This window comes from Peromyscus leucopus, chromosome 8b (genome assembly GCF_004664715.2).
Source record: "Peromyscus leucopus breed LL Stock chromosome 8b, UCI_PerLeu_2.1, whole genome shotgun sequence".
In the NCBI taxonomy this organism is placed as follows: Eukaryota; Metazoa; Chordata; class Mammalia; order Rodentia; family Cricetidae; genus Peromyscus; species Peromyscus leucopus.
In genome coordinates, this window is record NC_051086.1 from 56499499 (window position 1) to 56524674 (window position 25176).

At 43.5% G+C, this 25176-nt stretch overlaps 1 protein-coding gene across 2 annotated transcripts in view; it reads left to right on the forward strand.

The window, feature by feature from the left end:
* The window catches only part of Zzef1 (zinc finger ZZ-type and EF-hand domain containing 1), a 131339-nt gene that overhangs the window by 87199 nt on the left and 18964 nt on the right, over positions 1–25176 (forward strand). For both annotated transcript variants that reach the window (XM_028888687.2, XM_028888689.2), the window contains exons 33-44: positions 1078–1207; positions 2708–2846; positions 4290–4455; positions 5289–5551; positions 6680–6849; positions 9020–9179; positions 10776–10915; positions 12765–13042; positions 14302–14476; positions 14951–15083; positions 22413–22612; positions 24565–24684. In XM_028888687.2, coding sequence (XP_028744520.1) covers positions 1078–1207; positions 2708–2846; positions 4290–4455; positions 5289–5551; positions 6680–6849; positions 9020–9179; positions 10776–10915; positions 12765–13042; positions 14302–14476; positions 14951–15083; positions 22413–22612; positions 24565–24684 — 2074 coding nt within the window. The remainder of the gene's footprint in view (positions 1–1077; positions 1208–2707; positions 2847–4289; positions 4456–5288; positions 5552–6679; positions 6850–9019; positions 9180–10775; positions 10916–12764; positions 13043–14301; positions 14477–14950; positions 15084–22412; positions 22613–24564; positions 24685–25176) is intronic.

The following is a 25176-nucleotide window of genomic DNA, read 5'->3' on the forward strand; positions in this document are numbered from 1 at the left end:
AGGATCTACACATGTTCAATACAGACAATTTTTTAAAAAGATTTATTTTATTTTTAATTATATGTGTCTGTGTGTATCTCTGTGTGGTCATGTACATGTGAGTGCAGGTGTCCTCAGAGGCCAGAGATGTTGGATCTCCCTAGGAGTAATAGGCAGTTGGGAGCTTCTGACATGGGTTCTGGGAACTGAACTCCAGTCCTCTGGAAGAGCAATAAGGACTCTTAACTTCTAAGTCATCTCTCCAGTCCCAGAGACAATTTTTTAAAAGGTATCTTTGATATGATATTGGCTGAATCCAAAGATGTGGAGCCCATGTATGTGGAGGACACAGATGCAAAGCCTGACTGTGTTTCATGGCCTCATAGCAACTAGTTGGTACAGCTGAAGTCACAGGATCTCCTGACCCCTTCCTGTGCTGATTGCATTAGTCTCTTCTAACCACATCCACACTGAATTTATTTTAGACAAAGTTGTGTTTAGTTCAGGCTAGCCTCAGACATTCTGTATAGCCAAGAATTGCCTCTGATCCTCCTGCCTAGGATAACAGGTGTGTGATGTTTATGACATGCTGGAGATCAAACACAAGGTTTCTTGCATTCTTCTAACCAGTCTACATCCTCAGCCCAAACTTTTATCATTGTTGTTGTTACTGAGACAGGGTCTCACTGTATAGCCCTAGCTGGCTTAGAACTCAATGTATAGTTCAGGCTGACCTCTTAACTCACAGAGATCTACCTGCCTCTTCCTTCTGAGCATGTGTCATTTATGCCTGACTCAACTTTTTTTAATCATTGTTTTTGACTCTAGTACCTGACACATGATAGGCTTGCCCTACTCAATGTAGTCTGCTTAAGAAAGGATTTTTCTATTATTTATTTATCTATATACTCATTTGTTTATTTATTTTTCTGAGCATAAATCTATCAAATAGCAGAGAAACTCTGAGGCTTTGAGAAGCAATTCCCATTGTTTCAAAATGTGCAGTCTGTTAAACGTACGGGACACAACATCTACTAACTAGCACTTCCTTGGGTATTGTAAGAGGCATGCTTTTCTCTCATTACATCCTTCTTTCAGCCAGTGGAGTGAAGAAGATGAGCTCGCTGATGCCAAGCAGAACTCAGAGTGGATGGATGAGTGTCAGGATGGCATGTTTGAGGCCTGGTATGAAAAAATAGCTCAAGAGGATCCAGAGAAGCAGAGGAAAGTAAGACCTCTCAGCTAGAGCAATCTGGGTGACTTGCTAGGAGTTTGGAGAGGAGGGTGTCCCTGGGGTACACTTGGATGATGTCTCCCAGAGGGCTTCTGGGAACATTCAGGACCAATGTCTGGTCTTCATCCTGATGTGATCCATCACAATGGCTTACTTCCATAGAACTAGGCTCACAGCAGAGTGTCTCATCAGGCTGATGTACGTTACTAGATTCCAGTGTATTAATTTAGTTCAAAATGGAATTGCTAAAGCGTTTGGACTCTCATGTTCTAGACTGGCACACTATCTTCCAGTAGGCAAGCACCATTCCAATTACAAGGTTGACAATCAGGTGAGCTTGGAAACAGCTCCTGTTTATCATATGAGAGTTAAATGACCCACACAGTAATGGAATCAACTTAGGTAGCCTGTCTGTCTTCATGTAAGGTGTCCCATCTGCCACCACTACATGTGCCTTGAAGCCACTAATTTTCCCCATATTAAGTACCTTCTGTTTGCCATCCACTTTGTCCATTATTTTTTTATTTTTTCTTTTTTTTTGGGGGGGGGGTCTTCGAGACAGGGTTTCTCTGTGTAGCTTTGTGCCTTTCCTGGAGCTTACTTGGTAGCCCAGGCTGGCCTCGAACTCACAGAGATCCACCTGGCTCTGCCTCCCAAGTGCTGGGATTAAAGGCGTGTGCGCCACCGCCCGGCCACTCTGTCCATTATAGTACCTTTGTGATGCTTAAGAGGAACACACCAACTGGTACTTGTGACTTCTCTCTTCTAAGTTAATGTCTGAATGAGAGCATCCTGTAGCACTCAAGTGACCTGACAGATTTCCTTTCTTACAACATACAATCAACTATCAATGACTTTCTGACTTGGTTTCCTCATATGCAGACTCTAAAATAAACTTAACTTATAGCCACCAAGTACTTTCCAGTAACCCAATAGCTTGCTCATGTAACAGTCCCTTACTATCTGCTCCCAGGAAGTAAATTAGCTAGGTAATATAATAGAAAGTCTGTTGACTAGTTGTGTGGCTAGCCAGCTAGTTAGCTAGTTAGTTAATTAGTTAAAGATGAAAGACTTATATGATCTGAGGAGAAACCAGAGCATTGTTTGTTTGTTTGTTTATAGAGAAGTCCAGGCTGGCCCAAAACTTATAATCCTCCTGCCTCAGTCTCTGAATGCTGGAATCATGGGGAAGCACCACCATGCCCTGCTATTTTAATGTGCCAGAATCAAGAATCTTCCTTATACCTTTGATGGTGTCCTTTGTGTTCTCTGAACTTCCTGAATTTGCCTGTCAAAGCATTCCCCACACTATATGACCATCATCTGTTTGGTTGAAGGAATTCCCAAATGTGTACTTGCTTATCCATCTTCAAATTCTAGCACCTGGTACAAAGTTTGGGCTATCTTAGGTACCTACTGAGTGAATGAATTTATTAATAAACAGTGGACACATTAGAAGGTCTTTTGGCTAATTGTGTTCATTTCACCTTACAGATGCACATGTTCATTGCTCGCTACTGTGACCTGTTAAATGTGGACATCTCTTGTGATGGGTGTGATGAGATTGCCCCCTGGCATCGCTACCGATGTCTGCAATGCAGTGACATGGACCTCTGCAAGACTTGCTTCCTTGGTGAGCTTCAGGAGGAATCCCATGACCACAGTAACAGTCGTTTCTGCTTTCTATAAATTTGCCAGTTTTAAACTCATTGTGCTAAATAGAGACATTGTCCAGTGACATCTCTGGTTCACTGGCAAATATGAATCATCTCCCTCAACTCGATAATGACCTCTACTGCTCCTGTCTGACATCCTTCCATCGCTCATCCTGCTGGGGAGGCACTTGATAAACTATCAGGACTAATGAATACAGACTCAGATAAGTTTCTAAGAAATTTTGCTTCTTAATCATGCAGTGTTTCCAAATAGCAACATATATGAACAAGCAAATAAACTTGAAATATTCTTTAATATACTTGACTCATGGGTGCTAGGGCAGAGCTCTTCTGCAGTAGTGAGCACTGGAGGGCTCTGTGTCCCGCAGTAAACACAGTTCCTGTCCTGGAAATATAATCTAGCAGAGAGACCAAACATATCTACATAATGAATGCTTATGCTGTTATAAATGAGCAATGAAGAGTATTTCCAGGAAATTTTGAAAATATAGCAGCACTCTACAGAGAAGCCTTGTGGAGGAGATAGGGTAAGAATTGGTCTTTGAAGGAAGTTCGGACTGGGTGACATCACAAAACTCTGAAGATAGCATTACTATCAAGAGCAGAGCATGCTCAGGGACAGGAATGAATGAGTGCTTCCAGTGAGTTTAGAGAGATACCCTCGAGTATCTAGTTAGGTGATGGACTGAAACAGATAGGGTCCAGGTTGTGGGACCCTGAGCTGCTAGGCTAAGGAATCTGAGTAGTCTGAAGACAGGAGGGAAGGATTACAATTAGGATGTTACTGTGATCAAAGCTATGCTCAGGGGAGACTGACTGTGTCATTCTCCTTTAGGAGACTCTAGTCACAGGGTGTTTGGGCCTACCCCAGGGTTACAGTACTTACAGAAGTGGCCAGCTGTGAGGAGCATTGAGCAGGGACTTGTAGTGAGATCAGAGTAGCCTGTCTTGTTCATGTCTGTCATTCTTTAACTGACCGGGTCTGGGGTTCGGAAGTCTGTTTTCACCTACAATTCTGCAGTGACAAAGGAGAACAGAAACTTGATCACTGGTGTGTTCCATAGGAACATGGAGCATAGGTTCTACCCGAGATGGGGTGTAGGAGGCACTCACAAAGTGCAGGGCCTGTTTCTCCAAATAGCAGTCATGGTAGGAATTTGGCGTGTATTTGATCTCATGTGACACTGAAGAATGCGGATCAGTCAGCTGGACCATTGCCAAAGAGTTCCATGCTGAGAATATCATTGATATGCTCGTGGCCACCAGGGCATTCTGGTCTTCAAAGGAACCCCTGCCTTCTGGAGTAGTAAATGAGAAATGGCCCTGGTGCTGGGATTGGTTTACTAGCCCTTTGGGGGACCCTCTACCCCATCCACCTCACACTGCTGGTTTTTCTTCAGGTGGAGTGAAGCCTGAGGGCCATGGAGATGATCATGAAATGGTCAACATGGAGTTTACCTGTGACCACTGCCAGGGTTTGATCATAGGCCGGAGAATGAATTGCAATGTATGTGATGACTTTGATCTTTGCTATGGATGCTATGCAGCAAAGAAATACTCCTACGGGTACGTCAGATATCCTGCCACTACCATGACCTTTTGGGGTATATGTCTTCACTTAAAGGTGGTGTCTTGCTTTTTCTGTGGTGCTAGGGACTGAACCCAGGACTTGACAGATGCTAGGCAAGCACTCTACACTTAGGCTATACTACTAGCCTTCCTTACTTTAAGAAACTTTTATTGTTAATAGGGAGGGGTGTGTGCATGTGCATGAATGCACATGTGTGCACATGTGGAGGTCAGAGACAGTTTTTGTGGTGTCATTTCTCTTTTTTCCTTTCTGTGGGTTCTAGAGATTAAACTCAGGTCAACAGGTGTGCTAAATGCCTTTACTTGCTAAGCTGTCCTGCGACCTCTTTCTTACTTTTTTAAAGAAAGGTTTTGTTTTGTATAAGACAATTTTTTTTAACATATTAGAAGAGAAAGCAGTACAGTGCACCCTGTGTCCTCGTAGTCATCAGTTAAGGAGATGGCGTCATGTGTGCTCACTCCAAGCACATTTCAGACCTCAAGTCATTTCTTTCCTATACCTTATAATTCATCTGTTTAAATTACGGGCATTACCTTGCATTACCAAACTTGAGTTAGCATACCTTCAGAATTCTCTGAACTCTCTTCCTTGGCATGGTTTCCATGTGCAGGCTTCAGGTTGTAAAGTGCTAATGTGAGATGCCCAGCGTCTGTGTTTGTTCATTTCTCTGGGGAAAGAGTTGATACTGTTCTTTAAAGCGTCAACAGCTAATGCCCAGCATGATCAAGCACATACTCCCCTGAGGTCCAGGGATCTTTTTCAGAGTCTCACAGATGCTATAGGCCTTAAAACTCTCATGTCTTTGCAGCCATTTGCCAACCCACAGCATCACAGCCCACCCAATGGTGACCATCAGAATCAGTGACCGGCAGAGGCTCATCCAGCCCTATATCCACAACTACTCCTGGCTGCTCTTTGCTGCCCTGGCTCTCTATAGTGCCCACCTGACCAGCACAGAGCACGTGGATGGGGAGCAGCTGGACCCCCAGGCCCGCAGCAATGCTGCCACCTTGAGGAGCCAGTGCATGCAGCTGGTCGGGGACTGTCTGATGAAGGCCCACCAGGGTAAAGGTAACTAACTGTTCCTTAGGTAGGTTCCCAGGCCCTGCCTCTGCTTGCTGTTGGACAAAAAGCACAGGTAGCCATAAAAGACCATGCTTGACTCAGAGGTAGTACATAAGAGAGATTCAGCCTAGCCTGGAACTTAAGTCCCAGTTTCTCTTGAGAAGACTGTTGGCATAACCTAGCATTTAGTTAGTCAAAGTGTTTCCCTGACAATGTGATACAGTATTAATAATCAAAACTCTGGAAGTCCATGGATCTGTAGTATTTGAATGTCTCACTTTGCTCAGGAATCCATGCTTTTTTTTTTTTTTTCTTTTTTTTTTTTTTTTTCAAACCTGAAGTACAAATCTACATGTACTTGTATCCTAGATGAAAGCTGCTTACAAATAATGGTGTTTTGGGGTGTGATCATGCACACCCAAATCCAGTTCTCTGGAGTCATGCACACCCAAATCCAGTTCTATGGAGGTTAGGTGGAGCTACATAGATGCTCTGTCTCAAAATAACAAAATAACAAGGTAATTCTGACTTCACTAAAGGGTATTAGTAAGAAAGTAATACAAATGTTAAACTTCTGAGACATTTAAGTTTCTCTCAGACCGTAGACTTCCCATCCTAACTGACATCAGGGAATCATACTTATCTTAGGGAGAAAAAGGGTGATGTCTCGATCTGCCAGTGGAAATTTAAAAATCTAGTTGCTAGCTAGGTATAATGCAGTACATGCCTTTAATTTTAGTGCTCAGACAGCTCTGTGAGTTCAAGGCCACTCTGGTCTACTTAGCAAGTTCCAGACAAGCCAGAGAGATACACAGTAAGACCCTGTCTCAAAAAAAAAAAAAAAAAAAAAATTTGCTTGGCACTATCAGAAAAAAATGTTTCTAATTTTCAAAACAATCCTGTCACCTGTTGTATCTTCAGTGTTCATTGTGCTTAAAGTGCAGGTTCCCTTTGCTGTTATCTTTCCTGTCTGAGATCAGGAGTGAAATGGATGTAGGCTATCAGGGATGCTGCTGTGTAGTTTGCGTAACCCCCCAGCCATCTGTTTCTGTACAGTAGTTAAGCTTTGTGGTACTTAGCAGAAATATCCCTGTTGTGACTGTTTAACCATATTCCTGTTTCTTCCCGTTCCAGGTCTTAAAGCTCTAGCTCTTCTTGGTGTATTGCCAGATGGTGACTCGACCTCAGAAAATCAAGCCCTGCCAGTCACAATGTCCATGCAGACATCAGAGGAGCAGCTAGAGAAGAAAACAGTCCAGCTTGCTGAGGAGCCAGCAGATGCGGGCCTGTTTGTGCCTAGCAGTGTGAGTAGTGTGTCTTTACCATGTGGTCAGCTTGTGTTCAGGACCAGTCATATAGGGAGACAGCAGGGAAGTTAAGAACATGGGTTATGCAACTGAAGACGTTAGTGCCCAGCTTTGCTTTTTATTCGGCCAACAAATAGATGATACCAAAGGTTTCCTGTTTAACAGGTAGACACTATAAGTTACAGGTAGGTGAATAGACAGAAAACCTTTAGAGGTCCAAGTATGATCTGTGTTTGTGGCACACACATAAAGATCCTTTTGTGAATTTCGATAAGATGAAATAACAAAAGATTGTTTTGTGCAAGTTTGCCTTCAGAGCTGAGCCCATGCTGTAAATGTCCCCACCTTTGCTGCAGGAGCCACTGGTGTTTCTCTTCTAGCCCCACCAAGGCATCAGGTCAGGATAATCTCAAGCTGTTGACTCTGACCATCAACACTGTGGCCACACAGCACTAACCTGCCACAGATTACCTTGCACAAGGAGGGAATACAGTCAGTCCATCCAGTCAGGAGAGACAGCAGTCCTTACCTCTTTTCCTGGGACTGTATTTGTGAGCTGTCAGCATCTTGTAGCAAGCCTGCCCACAGCATTGTGGTCCCCATCTATCAATGTGTTCATTTATTTTTACCGAAATGGACTTAATTTTTTTTTATTTGCTAAAATCTAAATCTTTTACTTTTTGTTTATTTTAATGCTCAGATTGACTCCATGTTTGGCCACTCCTGCTTGACTTTTGTATTCTGTGTGTGTGTGTGTGTGTGTGTGTGTGTGTGTGCGCGCGTGTGCGCGCACGCACACACAGGTGCAGGTGCATTCTGTAAAAGGGGATGATAATAACAGTGACTGTAACACAGGGCTATTGTAGGAGTTATGTACTGTCCATATTTGAAAGAAACATGTAAGTGCTTTGAACATGCTCACAGTAAGCTTCATGTCAGAAGAGGACATTGCATTCATGCTCTATTACTCTGCCATATTCCTTGAGACAGTTTCTCCCAGAACCTGGAACTAATGTGATCTACAAGCCCCAGCAATCTCCCTGCCTCTTCCCTGGACAGCAGTTACAGGCATAACACATACATGGCCACATCCAGCCTTCTTTTTTTAAATTGAATGTATTCATTTACTTTACATCCCAACCACAGTTTCCCCTCCCTCTTTTCCTCCCATTCCCTTTCCCCATCTTCTCCTCCCCCTCCCCCATCCACTCCTGTTTCTGTTCAGAAAGGGGTGGGCCTCCCATGGGTGTCAACAAAGCATGTGTATGGGTGCTGGGATCTGACTCATCCTTATGCTTGTATACTAAGGTCTCTTCCCCTCTGAGCTCACAGTTCCATCCTATACCCTTAGGATATTCATTTCTATATCAATACAATACATGCATCTGTGGCATTAGAAACACTATTATGTGTAAATTTGATGTAACCTTATCTTTATAATAGCATTAGAGATAATAGTAGATATAATACTTTTCTGATTGTAAATAAAGATGGATTTCATTTTTCTGTGTGTGTGTGTATGCTGTATGCATGTGTACATTTTCATGTGTTTGTGCATGCGTGTGAAAGTCAGAAGTCAGCATCAAGAGTCTTCCTCTCTCACTCTTCACCTTGTTTTTTTGAGGCAGGATCTCTTACTGAACCTGAATACCAGTTCAACAATACTAACTGGCCAGTAAGCTCCAGGGATCTTCCTATCTCTGCCTCCTCCCACGCTAGGATTATAGGCACTCTCTACCACACCTGACTTTTTACATAGTTGCTAGAGATCCAAATTTAGGTCCTCGTGCTTACATATTGAGCACTTTACTAATTGAAACATCTCCCAGCCTGTGGGAAAGTATCTAGAGACGATCACTGTATTGTACTAGAAGGAAACCAACAACTTCATCTTTTTCCCAAAAGAACTTTACATTCTTGGCTTCTGGAAGCCAAATAGAATATCCTGAAGATTTGGTATGAGCTTATGTGACCTGGAAGCTCTGACGGCACTTCAAAGATGATCAGGGGGATTATAGAGTACTGGTTTATTCTAAGAAATTAATGGCATTTGTCTAAAGAAATTCAAAAGATTTTTGGTTTATGAAAGACTAGCTAACATAATTGTATACACTATATATGGAGTACATTTTTGTTATATTCTTTTACATTTACCTCCTGTTTTTAGGGAAAGAGAGCTGCAGATAAAGAAGTCAGACCTTTGGATTATAAGCAAAGTAAAACGGCAGCTGAAGGTCTCTCCTTAACGAAGGACCCTTCCTACCAAACCCAAACTTCAGATGTACCTGGAAGTACTCACGGGCCTCCAGAACCTCCAGGACCTCCAGGTCAGGAACGTGTGGCCACTATTACTCCATCTCCCTCCTCCTGCAGTGCACACGTCACCGCATCTGCACGGTCACATACAATTTGAAATTGTCCAGTAACTAAAGTTCCTCCACTGTTCAGCTGTGGCTGGTAGCTTTGCATCATCTAGCCTTTACTTTAGCTTATCTAGTGCATGCGTTTCCCAAGTGCCTTCTCTTAGTTGAGCACCATGCTGGATCCCAGGCATGAAATCTGCCAACATAGCAAAGGGACACATGGCCTCTGCCCTCCTGGAACTCACGATCCAGGAAGGTTTCAGACAGAGGTACAAATAACTGTCATTTGAGGTGACCTGTGATTCTGGTCCCAGAAAAAGGGTGACAAGTGTTAGCCCTGATTGGGATCTAGAGCAGATTGTATCTGCATAAAGCCATGTAAAAGAAAGAGATGTAAGGGCCTTAAATGCCAGGATATGTAGTAGGAATGGACATTCAGGCAGAAATCACTGTGAGAAAAGGCCTCTTAGTAGATTCCAGAACTAACATGAGGAGAAGTCCTCATGCCAGGTGTGCAGGGCCAGAGCAGAGCACCAGAAGATGACACGGAAGAGCTACTGTGGTCCTCTGCTGCATGCCTGTGACATTCGGGCCTCAGCCTGTCAGAAGATGGAAGTGGTGGGGTCAGAGCTGGGCTTTTGGAGGATGGAGCTGCAGTACTGGGTTGAAGGAGGTGCTTCAGGCAGCCCAGGGAGTCAGGTTCTGTCTCATTGGCTGTTCTGGAGTAGAAGTGGAAGTGAGTATGTTGTACACTATCTTCAGGGCGAGGTCCACATCATGCCAGCTCCTCAAAGTCTACCAGAGTCAGGCTCCCCTGAGGATCAGCATTCTGGTTCATAGGTGCAAGTATCTGTCGGGTGCCCCCATGTTCTGGGGCATTGTACAAGGTATATCACAAAAGAGGCAAAACACAGAAGGTGGGTGATGAGCAGCAAACACAAACGTGCAGAATGTTAAAGGGTAATCAAATGCTGGAGAGCAGCTAGCTTAGGAGCAGGGCAGAGAATGGGGAGGGAGGTTCCCTGGTCAATCGGAGCAGGAAGGCCTCCTTGAGAAGGTGACTGTAAAAAGTGTTCAGCAAGCGTTTGTTATTGTTCTGGGTTTTGATGTTGTTTTTTAAAAGGTTATTTTTATTTTATGTGTATGTGTGTTTTGTCCATGTGTATATGTGTGCACCAAGTGTGTGCCAGGTAGAGGCAGAGGCCAGAGAGGGAGTCAATTCCATGAGATTGGAGTTATAGATGGTTGTGAGCCGCCATGTGGATGCTGGAATCAAACCCAGGTCCTCTGGAAGAGCAGCCAGTGCTCTTAACCACTGAGGAAACTCTCCAGCCCCTTTGTTCTTTTTGAAACAGTCTTGCTGTATAGCCCAGGCTGGCCTCAAACTCTTGATTAGCCACCCTGTCAAGTACTAGGATTCCAAGCATGCATTACCATGCCTAGCTTCAGCAATGGGATATTATCTGCCTTCTACAGGAGCACAAGGACAGGGTCATGCTTTAGTTACCTTTTACATGTATGGAGCCTAGCAAAATCTGAAAGTGGTGTTTTCCCACACAGATGCTGAACATCCAGAAGTATCATCTCAGACACCAGTGGAAGAGAAGGCAATTACTCCAAACCCTGAGCAAGTGTTTGCAGAGTGTTCCCAGAAGAGGATTTTAGGGTTGCTGGCAGCCATGTTACCTCCCATCAAGTCGGTAAGAAGCAGGCAGTGTTTTCTTTATGAAAGAGTGGGCAGTTGTATTCACAGAAAAAAATGGTGGGAAGATATAAGCAGAAACCAAACTATTATCAACAGCTCTGTGTCCTGAGAGAGGGGACAACTATTAATTAAAGTTATTTTCTTCTTTGAACTTATATTTTATATGAGTATGATTGGCTGTTTTTAATTATTTTTTTGTTCTTATAGTTACTTTGTTTTTATTTTGAAAGTTTTTAACCTCATTGAAAATTTGGAAGTGCAATGAATGAAGATCTTCACCTAGATTTTTTAAATTATTAGTGTTGTTTTATATCTGCTTTTTATGTATTTATTACATTTTTTCCTGAAATTGAAAAAGAAAGAAATTGAAAGCTTACAGGTACTTTATTCTCAGTTCTCCTGAAAGTGCAGTCTTCTGAGTACCATGTTACTACCATATTAAACACTCAGGCCAGAGAGCTCACACTGTAGTCCCAGCACTTTGTAGGCAGGAGGTCAAGGCCATAAAGGGCTACAGAGTGAGACTTTATATATATATATATATATATATATAATTTTAAAAGTTTACTTAAACCAATAAACAGTTAACACTGATAATTTTATCTCATGTAAAGCTCATAAGAGCTTTTGATACTTAAATTGCTTTGTTTTCTAGTCTGTATACAGTGCTGTCTTGAATCACACTCAACATACTCACTCACAGTTATTAAAGAGGGTCTCTTGTTTTCTGTTTTTTCCTATGGAAAATAATAAATGGTTTAAGCGTGTAGAAATGTAGTCAGCTGTTTTCCAAATGGCATTTTTAATAATAAGCATTGGAAGCCAAGTAAAATGCAGACAGTATTTAAAGAAAGAAAAATAGGGCTGAGAAGATGATTGGTGGGTGAAGTACTTACCATGCAAGTTTGAGGACCCCAGAACCCACTCAGAGTTGGATACAATAACTAACATGCATCTCCTCATGGAGAGTGGGGCGGGTGGAGACAGAAGAATCCCCGGAAGCCCATAGGCAAAGCCAGCCTGACATATACAGAAGCAAACAATGAAGAGACCCTGTCTCAAACGAGGTACAAGACATGGACCAACACTGGAGATTTTCCCTTGGCCCCCACATGTGCTATGGTACACGCACATGCACACACACACACACACACACACACACACACACACACACACTCCACACACATACACTCATGTGGGAGGGAGGAAGAGGGGGAAGGAGGGAGGGAGAGAAAATAATTTACAGGCATTACCTATAAATGTGTATGAAGAGAGAGGTTGACAAACTGTCTATCCAACTGTTAATATTTGTTACTTCCTTGGCATTGGTGGGTCAGAAGGGAACTATGATGGACAGTCTGAATTTTATTTATTTTTGAATTCTTCGTATAGGACATTATCAAGAAAGGAAGAAAAGAGCAAATGTTTTGTTTACTTTAAGGGTAAAGGAATATTAGAAGTGGGATAAGAAGGGGGTTGGAGACAGGGCTCAGCAATTTAGAGCACTTCCTACTCTTGAAGAGGACCAGAGTTTGGTTCCCAGCACTCTTGTCCAGAGGTTTAACACCTCCTGTAACTCCGACTCCAGGGGATCTAGTGCCATCTCTGGGCTCCAGAGGTACCAGCACATACATATGCATAATCACATATACACTCAAAAAAATTAAATTTAAAAAAGTAGGATAAGATGATACCTGAGCATATTCATTTTCTTTACAGTTGATTATACACACGCCATTTTTGAAACTGGAATTAGGCAGTTGTAACACTTGAATGGGTGGCATGTGTAGATCCTGTGGCTGATTGGATTTTGTACTAAGGAGATTTCCCCTCTCTGTTGACAGGGTCCCACAGTCCCCCTGATAGACCTGGAGCACGTCCTTCCACTCATGTTTCAGGTCGTCATCTCTAATGCAGGCCACCTGAATGAAACCTACCACCTCACCCTGGGTCTTCTGGGCCAGTTAATTGTCCGTCTTTTGCCAGCAGAGGTAGACACTGCAGTCATCAAGGTCCTTTCAGCCAAACACAACCTGTTTGCTACAGCAGACAATGGCATTGTACCAGATGGCTGGAAGACCACCCACCTGCTCTTCAGCCTGGGAGCTGTCTGCCTGGACAGGTAACCTTGGTTTTCATATACCAGCCTCCACTCCGCCCTTTGTGCTGTTCACTGAGAGCGAAGGGCTAGTGTTGATGAGTGTGCTGCAGTGCTGAGGCTTTTCTCTGAGAATTCAACTAGGAACTCCACGCTAAAGTAGCTGAGAAGCCTCAGCAGTCAGGACCTGCCAGTCAGCTCTCAAGAGATCTATTCTGGTAGATTTTTTCCTGAGAAAAGTAAGTATAGGCATTGAGGTTGAAAAATCCGTTTTCATTATAAAAATAACAATCATAATACCAAATTTGAAATGAAATAAAGAAGGAAAAATGACCTTGATTTGTACCACATACATCTCTAAGCTCCTTTCTGAGTATGACTGTGAATATGAATGTATTTGTATATGGTATGTGAAGATAACATTCTAGAGCAGTGGTTTTCAACCTAGGTTCCTAATGCTGCAGTCCTTTAATATAGCTCCTCGTGTTGTGGTGACCCCCAACCATAAAATTACTTTCATTGCTACTTTATACCTGTAATTTTGCTGCTGTTATAAATCATAATGTAAATATCTTTATTTTATGAAAAAAAAAAATGTCTTCTGTGCATTGGTGTTTTGCCTGCATGTACGTCACTGTGAGGGTTTTTGATCCCCTGGAACTTTAGTTACAGACAGTTGTGAGCTGCCATGTGGATGCTGGGAATTGAACCTGGGTCCTCTGGAAGAACAGCCAGTGCTCTTAACTGCTGAGCCATCTCTCCAGCCCTTCAGATGGTCTTAGATGACCTCTGTGAAAGGGTCAGTTGACCCCCCCGCAAAGGGGTCATGACTCACAGGTTGAGAACCACTGTTTTAGAGATATTTGAGAATGTAGTTGTAGATTGAGTTTGTAGGCTGAGTATATAAGTAACAGATCTTGGGCTGGAGAGATGGTTCAATGGTTAAGAGCACTAGCTGCTCTTCCAGAGGTCATGAGTTCAATTCCCAGCAACCACATAGTGGCTCACAACCATCTGTATTGATATCTGGCGCCCTCTTCTGGCATGCAGACAGAACACTGTATACATAATAAATAAACCTTAAAAAAAATAAATAAATAACAGATCTTGATTTTGTTGTTGTTTTCACTTACCTTTATGTGAAAAGCATTCTGGTAGTTTTTAAGCTAAGTAATGGATGGTTCTTTACATGAGTCTAACTCTACCTGGGACACTGAGCTGTGATGTTTGTGAAGGTGTAGCCTCACACACTGCCACCTAACATTGGAAATCTTGCCTTCTAGCCGAGTGGGCTTGGACTGGGCCTGCTCCATGGCAGAGATCCTTCGGTCACTCAACAATGCCCCATTGTGGCGGGACGTCATTGCCACCTTCACAGATCACTGCATCAAGCAGCTGCCTTTCCAGCTGAAGCACACCAACATCTTTACCCTGCTGGTGCTTGTCGGCTTCCCCCAGGTACAGCATCTGAAGGCCTGTTCGCCCAGGTCTCTAGAGTGTGTGTGTGTGTGTGTGTGTGTGTGTGTGTGTGTGTCTGTAATGGTTTTGGAAAATTTTTTTAGTTGCATGATTTGCTTTTATAGTCTTGATATATTTTTCAGAATTGTGCAGTTGTTAGACTTGCATTGTCAATAGTTAGACATTTGATTAATTTTACTAGCTTTGAATAGTAGGTAACTATAATATATTCAGTTATAAAGAACTTCACTCTGGCACTCATGTTGATCTTGCTCATTTTGTATGCCTCATCTGACTGGGATGAGGAGCTATAAAGCTATGACAAGCGCCTAAACTAATTTTGTGCCAGCTCTGCACACAATCCTTTGGACTTGGGGATGAGAAGACCCCTATCCATGTGTGCTTGTAGAAGAGCATGCAAAAGGGACTGAGCTTGTGCCTAACTAAGTGCCTCTTCCTGCATCAATGATCTAGGTCCTCTGTGTGGGAACCCGCTGTGTTTATATGGATAACGCCAATGAGCCCCATAATGTGATCATCTTGAAGCACTTCACTGAGAAGAATAGAGCTGTAATTGTCGACGTCAAAACCAGGAAAAGGAAAACAGGTCCTAAGCTTAATTATGTCTTCTAAGAATGGAAAAAAAAATAGTCTAATCCTTGCATGCTATGAAACCAATGAAGATGCCTCAGTTCTTGTTCCTGCATGTGATTGTTTAATCTTTTTAAATTACATTTATTTATTTGTGTATGCACACACACATGCTCCTGTGCATATACACACATATGTGGAGATCAGAGGACAAACTTGTGAGAGTCACTTCTCATTTTATCATAACCTGAGGCCCTAGGGATTGAACTCAGATTGTCAGGCTTAGTGGCAAATGCCGTTATCCACTGAACCCTCTCAACAGCTCAAATCTTTCAAATAAGTGGATTTCTTATGCAGTGTGGTGGTATATGTCTGTAACCTCAGCACTGAGGCAGGAGAATCACACAATCAAGATCAGCCTGCTAGTGAGTTTGAGGCCAGTCTGGACTGCATAATGAGACCTTGTCTTAGATAAAATAGTAATAAATAAGCATAGTGAACACATAAATTGATTTCTTATAGATAGCATATGGTCAGTCTTCTTTTTAATCCCATGTGACGGTCCCTTCCTTTCAATACTTATTCAGGCATTTGATGGCTGATTGAGTTTAAGTCTGCTGTCTCCTTGCTTAGTCTCCATTTGTCTCTGCTCTTGGTTCTTTGTTCTTCTCCTGCCTTCTTTTGGATTGACTTTTCCTATTTTCTAAAGATTCATTTCATGTCTGCTATTGGTGCTAACTCTGTTGCTCTGGTGTCACAGCAGTGAGTACTTTGGTCAGCACTTGGGAGATGGCCCTGTGGTTTGTTCTGCACACCTGTACTGTCTGTCTTCAGGTGTTATTCCACTTTGCAACTGTGTAGAAATAGTGCATTTGTGCCCCATGTCTGCCTCACTCTGTGTTATTGTAGTCATGCTTTTTATTCTACGTGATATAAATCTCACAGTACATAATGTTTTCTTTGCAATGTGAGTTATTATTACAGGGATTTTTAAGTGAAAACAATGCATACTCAATTACATATTTACTATTTCTGGTGTTCTTCATTGGCTTTTGTAGATTCAGAAGTCCATCTAGTATAATTTTCCCTGGTGTGAAACACTTCCTTAGCATTTCCTTTAGTCCATGTCCTTTGCCACACAAATATTTGTTCTGACCTTGGCCTTGTTTTTGAGACTGACTCTCACAGATAGCCTGGTTGGCCTTGAAGTTGGAGTCTTCCTGCCTTTCTCTCCCAAGTGCTGGTATCACAGGTGCGCACTACCACTCCCAGCTTTGACTTTGTCTTTGAAAGATTATTTTTCTGGGGCTGGAGAAATGGTTCAGCAGTTAAGAGCTCATGCAGAGGACCAGGTTTGGTTCCCAGCACCCATATCCAATGGCTCACAACCACCTATAACTCCAGCTCCAGGGGACCCAGCACTCTCTCCTAGTCTCCATGAACACTGTACTTACATATACAAACCCTCACACTGGCAGACATGTATACACATAATTAAAAGTAAAATCTTTATGAAACGTAACTTTTCTGGATAAAAATATTCTGAGAGATATTTTGTTATTTGTTGTTATGCTATTCTCTGTCTCTCTGTCTCTCTCTCTCTCTGTGTGTGTGTGTGTGTTTGTTTGTGTAGATCTCACATAGCACAGGCTGCCTTGAACTTGTTATATAACCAAGTATGACTTTAGACTTGTAGTCCTTCTGCTTTTGCCTCCAGTGCTGGGGTTACAACGTGTACCACCACACCTGGTTAATGTGCTGGAGACCAAACCCTAGGCTACAGTCTACCATCACAGCTACTCCCCAGCCCCTAATAGTTTTTTTCTTTGAATTCTTTAAAGATGTCTCTCTGTTGTTCTCTGGCTTGTACTCATTCTGCTGTGAATTGGCATGAGGCCTCCTGTTGTTATCTTTGTTGCTGTTTGTAGTATATATTTCTCTGGCTGCTGAGGGATTATTTGAATACATGATAGTGGAGAAGGCATTCTGTAAGTCCATGGATGGTAGTTTTGGCAGAAGCACGTGCAGGAAAGGCAAATCCATAACCAGAATAAGTATCTACTCCAATAAGGACAAAGCATTGTCCTTTGCACAGAGGAAGAGGTCCAATGTAGTCAACCTGCCCCCAGGTTGCTGGCTGACTACTCTGGGGAATGGTGCCATTTCTGGGGCTCAGTGTTGGTCTTTGTTGTTGGCAGATCTGGCACTCAGCAGCAGTGTAGCCAGGTCAGCCTTGGTGAGTGGAAGTCCATGTTGTTGAGCCCATGCATAGCCCCATTTCTCCACCATGGTCACTTTGTTCATGGGCCCATGACAGAGATGTCTGGGGAAAGAGGCTGACTATCCACAGAATGGGTCATCCTACCTACTTGATTACTGAACTCCTCCTCTGCCGAAGTCACCCTTTGATGACTTACATGGTGACTTACATGACTTACTCCCATGATTTATTTGGGGCACAAGTATCTTCACATCCTTCTCCATTTGGAGAGATCTATCCACACACTTCTTCCTCACATGTGTTTCTCACCAATTTTTCAATCTTGCTCTTTCTAAGTTCCTAGTAAATAATCACACATCTGGCTATTTCTCCTTCCAAGAAAAATGTATGACCATGTGTACTGCCTAAAGTTCTGCCCACTATGAAAATTTCCCTTCACCAGTATCTTTCAGGGTTGTCCCAGAAAGGGGTTGTAATACTGCAGCTGTCTGCTTCTGGGTGGTACCTGAATGACGTGCAGAACCATCAGTAACCCAGGCTCTATAGTCTTCTCTTCCTCAGTCAGCTGATCATAGGGCATACCTCTTAGGCTATAGGTACATGCTTGGCAGTAGACAGCATTGTAATGGGAATATAAACCATTGGCATTTAGGCAACCTCTTCATATAACTTGCTTGTGCCTTCAGGACCTGCTCTGGCCCAATCATGTATATACCACCTCCATTTGATAATGGATTGCTACTGTGCACATCCTACTGTATGGCTTGGTGGGTCAGATAATACCCAGTTCACGATGGGCAGCTCAGGTCACAGAAATTTGGTGTCCCGTTGTCAAATGTTCAGTTTCCACTAAGTCACAAGAGCTGTCTCTTAAAGGGAGAATAGTTGTCTGCAGATGATGGTAGAGCCTTGTTCCAAAATCCTAAGGGCCTCCACTGTGGTTCATCTATAGGGTTCTGCCAAAGGCTCCACACAGCATCCCTATCTGCCACTGACACTTCAAGTACCATCGGGTCCACTGGATCATATAGTCCAAGTGGTAGATCAGTCTGCACTGCAGCCTGGACCTGTTGAAGAGCCTTCTCCTTTCCAGGCCCCTCTTAAAGCTAGCAGCCTTCCAAGTCACTTGGTATATGGGCCAGAGTAACACACCCAAGTGAGGAATGTGCTGTCTCCAGAATCCAAATAGGCCAACCAAACATTGTGCTTCTTTCTTGGTGGTGGGAAGGGCCAGGTGCTATAACTTATCCTTCACCTTAGAAGGACTATCTCTGCATGCCCCACACCACTGGATTCTTAAAATTTCACTGAAATAGAAAGCCCTTGAATTTTGGTTGGATTTATTTGCCATCCTTTGATGTACATATGTGTTATTACCAATAAGTCCAAAGTAGTTACTACCTCCTGCTTACTTGGTCCAGTCAACATAATGTCGTCAATCTTTTAGCCCCAATGTGGTGTTTGTTTGTTTGTTTGTTTTTGTGGAAGAGAAAGATGATCAAGATTCCTTCTAAGTTATGGCACAGGGCTGGAGAGTTAATATGTATTGAGGTAAAACTGTGATGGTATACTGCTGGCCTTACCAACTGAAAGCAAGTTGTTTCTGGTGGTTTTTATGGACAGGTACCAAGAAAAAGGCATTTACTAAATCAATAGCTGCATACCATGTACCAGGAGATATGTTAATTTGCTCAAGTAAGAACACTATATCTGGTACAGCAGCTGCAATTGGAGTTATTACTTGATTGAATTTTCGATAGTCAGCTGTCATTCTCCCCAACCCATCTGTCTTCTGCACTGGACAGACAGGAGAGTTAAAGAGATATGTGGTAGGAACCACCACCCCTGCATCTTTCAAGTTCTTGACAGTGGCACTTATTTCTGCAGTTCTTCCAGGGATATGATGCTATTTTTAGTTCACTATTTTCTCTGGCAAAGGCAATTCTAAAGGTTTCTATTTAGCCTTTTCAATGATAATAACCCCCATTCCACAGATCAGGGAACCAATGTGAGAATTTGCTAACTTCTAAGTATATCTATCCCAATCCCTGGGGAAATAACCACAGGATGAGTTCAGGGACCCACTAAACCTACTGTTGACTTTGATTTCAGCCTAAACTCCAATGGTCACCTGACCTCTATAAGCCCCAATTAACTGGAGGGCCACAGTGTTTCTTGGGGCCCTCCCAGAATCAGCACCAATTCAGATCCAGTATCCAATAGACTCTGGGAAGTCCGATTGTGTCCTTTCCCCCAGTGTACAGTTACCCTTGTAAAGGACAAGAGGCCCCTCTGGGGAAGGGCTGGAAAGAGGCTAACAGTAAAACTTGTAGGTTATTTTATCAAGGTCCTTCCTCAGGGGAATCTGGCAGTGCCTTCATCCAAGGGGATCTGGGTCTGCAAACGGGCTCATCTGGAAATTGGTTTATGGGCTGAGACTCCCTTTTGCCACAATCCAGTGTAGCCTTTCTTTCATTTGTTTGAGATTTTTTTTCCCCCTCTTTATACAGATCAAACGAGAATGCAGTAGGCTTCTTATCTATCTGATGCCTAGAAACACCATGATTGACTAGCCAGTATCAAAGATCCATACAAGTCATGCCACTATAAAAATCACTTTGCCTGTGCTGCCCATTATGGATCAGGCCATTATCAACACTGCTTTGTCAATGCTGCCCATTATAATAACTACCATCACCTTGCCTTTGGTCATTCAGTACTGCCACCTGGCCCCTGCTGCTTCAGGGGCCCAGTTAAACCCATAACATTTGATTCATCCAAGTGAGCATCTCCAACCCCAAGGTCCAGCATAAGGAAAGGGGGACAACAAAGCTCTTCAAGTGTGCTGGTGCCCCTCTCCCCATTTCACATCTTACAGGATTCATGAAGGGCAAGGCTTCTCAGCCTTCCATTGTGGAGGATTGGGTTTACACAGTATGCCCGATCTAGCATTGCAATTTCCCTGAGCCTTAAAATCCTTTCATCAGCTGGGTGGTGGTGCATGCCTTTAATCCCAGCACTCAGGAGGCAGAGCCAGTTGGATCTCTGTGAGTTCGAGGCCAGCCTGGTCTACAGAGCGAGATCCAGGACAGGTACCAAAACTACACAGAGAAACCCTGTCTTGAAAAACAAAACAAAACAAAAACAACAACAAAAAATCCTTTCATCAATGCTAAGCCAAGGGTTAGCAGGCATCTCCATCTCCTCCTCAGCAGGCCATCTCTTGATAAATGCTTCAGCCAACCATTAAAACAAACTTGAGATGCCTTTAACTGCATCCATATTAAGCCTAGATTCTCCACTCAGTGGGCCTTATCCACTTTTGTTCCTTCTGCCATTAGCCTACACCCTTAAAATCCATTCCTGCACACACTCCCAAGGCTTCTGCTTGAATGAATTAGCAAACTGAGTTCTTTAGTATTGTAGCACACCTACTTATAGACTACACTTTCTATCTCCCCTCTAGGAGCCTGCTTAGCCTTAAGTCTGGTTATAGGTCTAGAGGCAGCTATTGATAGACCCTGAGGACATCAGTGTTGCCTTTCCTGCATCTTCAGAGAAAGCCACTGCTGGTTTAGCAGACAATGAAGGGTTAATTTCCTCAGTCAAACATGAAAAGGGCAGTATTTCAGGGGGTGGGAGTGAAATCTGCTGAGGGTGGAGAGACTACTCCTTCAGGTGAGACAAACCCTTCTGAGGATTCAAAGTTCTCAGCTTCAATGGGGTCCTCCCACATGTCTCCATCCCAAGTTACAGTATCCCATTTTTTTTACCAATTAATACCCTAACTTTAACTACCAACACCCTCTGAGGCTGGGACTTGAGTTTTTGCTGTAATTCAGCCAAGCTTATAGTGGGGTTTTGTTCTGATTTTCTGCAACAAACTCTGTGGCTGCTGGAGAGACAATTCACTTTCAGGGCACACTTAGAAACTTCTAGACTGTTTATGCACCTCTGGAAATAGTCTGTATTACCACTAAGTTCATTGGTGTCCCTCACCATATTTTGAGATGCTAGGAGCTGGTTAATTTTATCATGGGGCTCATTCTTTTCCTCTGTCAGTTTATCCAGAGAAGCAGAAGCAACCAACTAGCATCATTTTCCTCATTTTTTCGCAGACTGTCAAAAGTTTTATATACAGAGTCACCAAATCTGTGGCCTTTCACATCACAGTTGTTGAATTAGGATAATCAAATGCACTTGTCTCCTTTAGTTTGTAAAATAGTTCACACCATAGGCTTTCAGTACTCTGAGCTTCTAGGAGGGCTTCAGTAACTGTAGGTATTGGCAAATTGGAAAGCCTAGTTTCAATACTTAAATTCATCCTTATACTTCTGTTGCTCTAGAACCACTTCTGGTACCAAAATCTGCATTGATCAGGGTCTCTAGAGGAACAGAACTGATAGGATGATGTAGGGGGAGAGGGCGGGGTTTATGAGAATGACTTACAGGCTGTGGTCCAGCTAGTCCAACAATGGTTCTCTATCAATAGAAGGTCCAAGAATCTAGTAGTTGTTCAGTCAATGAGACTGGATGTCTCAGCTGATCTTCAGTATGTACCAGAATCCCAAAGAAGCAGACTCTAATGCCAGTAAAGGGATGATGGACATGCCAGGGAGACTGAGGGCCATCAGACAAAGAGAGCAAGCTTCCTTCTTCCTTGTCCTTTTATAGGCTGCCAGCAGAGGGTGTGGCCCAGATTAAAGGTGTATCGTCCTACCTCAAAAGATCTGAGTTTAAAGTAGTTCTTCCCATTTCAGATGATTTAATTAAGGAAAAAGTCCCTCACAGGTGTGCCCAGCCACTTGAGTTTTAGTTAATCCCAAATGTAATCAAATTGACAACCAAGAACAGCCATCACAACACCTTTGATGATGACCTGCTTGTACACAGTAATAAGAATTTTGCACTGTAACTTGTCCCTCATGGTTTCCCCATGGACAGGTGGTCCCATACCACTTTTGTGCTCACCTGCAAACTGGGCTTAAATACAGTGGCTACACTGAGGCTGGGAGATTGTTTCTGCAGTCCTTGCTTAAGTGAGGCCTGTGGAGAAGCCTGGCTGCAGAGGACACTAACTGCACACTTTGTGCCTTTCTTTTCCTTTGTGACATGATGCTTCAGTGAAGGACTACCAGCTGGTCCAGAAGGGAGGAGGACAAGAGTGTGGCACCTCGCAGGCCCAGCTGAGCCAGTACTCCCAACACTTTGCCTTTATTGCCAGTCACCTTCTGCAAACCAACATGGACAGCCATTGTCCCGAGGCAGTGGAAGCAACCTGGGTCCTGTCCTTGGCCCTCAAAGGTTTATATAAAACACTAAAGGTAATGGTGAACCTCTTCCATGTGTACAAGCCTACCTATGATTTGACATCTGCAGGGGATTAACAAGGAGGAAATGCCAACTGATTTGGATGAATGGTTAACAATGGGTTCTTTTTAGAAATGCTTGAGACCTTATACAAGGATAACTTTAAGGAAGAAAGAATTTTCCCAGTGTTTTGAGTCTTAGTTTTTATTTTGTTTGTTTGTTTGTTTGTTTGTTGTTTTTGAGACAGGATTTCTCCTGTGTAACCTTGGCTGTCCTAGCACTCACTTTGTTGCCCAGGCTGGCCTTGAACGACACAGAGATCCACCTGCCTCTGCCTCCAGAGTTCTGGGATTAAAAACATGTTCCACCACCACCTGTCAACTCTCAGTTTTTTTGTTTTTTGTTTTTTAATTTTATTTCTATTCTATTTGTGCATTGGTGTTTTGCCATGGGTGTCAGGCCCCTTGGAACTGGAGTTACAGACAGTTGTGAACTGCCATGTGGGTGCTGGGAATTGAACCTGGGTCCATCTGGAAGAGCAGTCAGTGTTCTTAACTGCTGAGCCATCTCTCCAGCCCTCTCAGTTTTTTAAATATTGTTTCATGGACTCTGATACTGTGGCTTCACAGAAACATAATCCTGTCTGGGGGAAGAAAACGGGGCTGAAATTTTTTTCACTTCATGCCCAACAGGAGCTCTTTTAGGTTATCACAGGAATTGAGGGAGGAATAAAGGGAGCCAGTATCCCAAGGAGCTTCAAGGGATCAATGTGACCATTAGGCTGGGAGGAAGCAGCTAGGTGAGAGTTGAGTGGTATTTGGGGTGGAGAGAAGCCCTGACCCCTGATGACTTTGGGGGCCTTAGTGGGCTGGAGGGCTGTGAGGATCTTTCAAGGAAATACATTGAGGTTACTTGCAGGATGCTCTTCCTTACAGAGCTGTCCTGGAAAGGGTCTCAGCTGAAGTTTGTTGCCCCTTGACACCCAAGTGTTCAGTGATGGCTCTGGTAGGGAGGTCATTGGATGGTGGAGCAAGGGGACAACTCAGGCACCACCAGAGACTTGTCTGCTTGGCTCTCCAGCTGTGGGCAGCCCTGAGAAGGTGTCATTGTCAGCCGAGCCCATTCATCTGCTAGTTGTTTAGTTTCTGACATGTTTCACAATGTGGTGTGTTTCACTGTTTCCACTATAATAGAGAAGGGAAAGGAACTTCCTGATGGCAGAACTCCGAAATCCTTATTTAGTTTTGTTTGTTTGTTGAGACAGGTATTCGTTAGGTAGCCCTGGCTGGACTGGAACTTGCTATATGGACCAGCTTGACCTCATACTCAGAGTCTGCCTGCCTCTACTTCCCAAATGCTAGGATTAAGGTGTGCACCACCACGAGTACTCAGTCAGTTAATATTGTTGAGCACCAAGAGCCAAGTACAGTGGTGAGCTGGAAAGAAGGGCTGTGCTCTCATGAGGCTTGGGGTATCCCAAGCCAGAGGAGGCATGCCTCCATACAGTCATCAGAAAGCCTTTGGAAGGGGGGAAATTGGAGGTGGCAGATATGGAACTAGCCTTGGGTAACATGGACAGAAAGAATAGCAAGTTTCAGGCCTTGAAGTGGACCAGGCATGATGGTCATGGAGCAGAAGGACCTCTAGATCTTTAAGATAGTGCAGCAAGGGGATGAGACCAAAGCAGCAGGCAGAGGGCCTTGTAGGACCCTATCAGCCATGGTTGGGGCTTGGACTTCAGCCTCAAGCCTTTTTGGAAGTGACATAAAAATGGGTTTCAGAAGTGTGTGTTTAGTGAAAGAACACAGAGTGAACGAGGGGCAGTGGCTCATGGGAAGATTCAAGTGCTTTCTTACTGACCGGAATTTCCCTGGAAGGACCGTTGGACCATCAGCTCTGGAAAAGGCTGGCGCTCTGCCGACATTAGTCTTCTCTCTGTAGCACCTGCAAATCCCTCTCTTGGCAGGCTCACGGTTTTGAGGAGACCCATGCCACTTTCCTGCAGAGCGACCTGCTGAAGCTGCTGGTGAAGAAGTGCAGCAAAGGGACGGGCTTCAGTAAGACCTGGCTGCTCCGGGACCTGGAGGTGAGGAGGAGGGCTGCCCTGTCGATCACACCCTGGAGCAGAGCTGGCCTGTTCCGGCCAGTTCCTCCCTGTGCACTCTCATTCCGTGCGGCTCTTAAACCCAGCCTTGATTCTCTCTTCCTGAATTAGGGATCCTGACACCTGTCCTCCCCTGGCAGGAAAATGAATTGGGTGTTTGTTCAAAGAATCTTGGAGAAGTATTTTGTGGAAACACATAATTGACCATTAAATCATGATAATAAAATGTGTTTTTGAATTATTATTTCCCTATAAAGTTCCTTTGAGCTAAAATCAGTTTCTAAATATGACCACACATGTTTATCTTATGTAGGATTTCAGTCGATAATTTCATTTTATTGTTTCTCCTTTGAGACCTCAGATGTTCTTAGTGGAATTCTTATGGTTCCCAGAGGCTTTTCAAGGTCAGGTGCTAGCTTCTAGTGTATGGGGCAGTGCTACAAGGCTGTGCCGTGCCCCTCACCCTCACTTCAC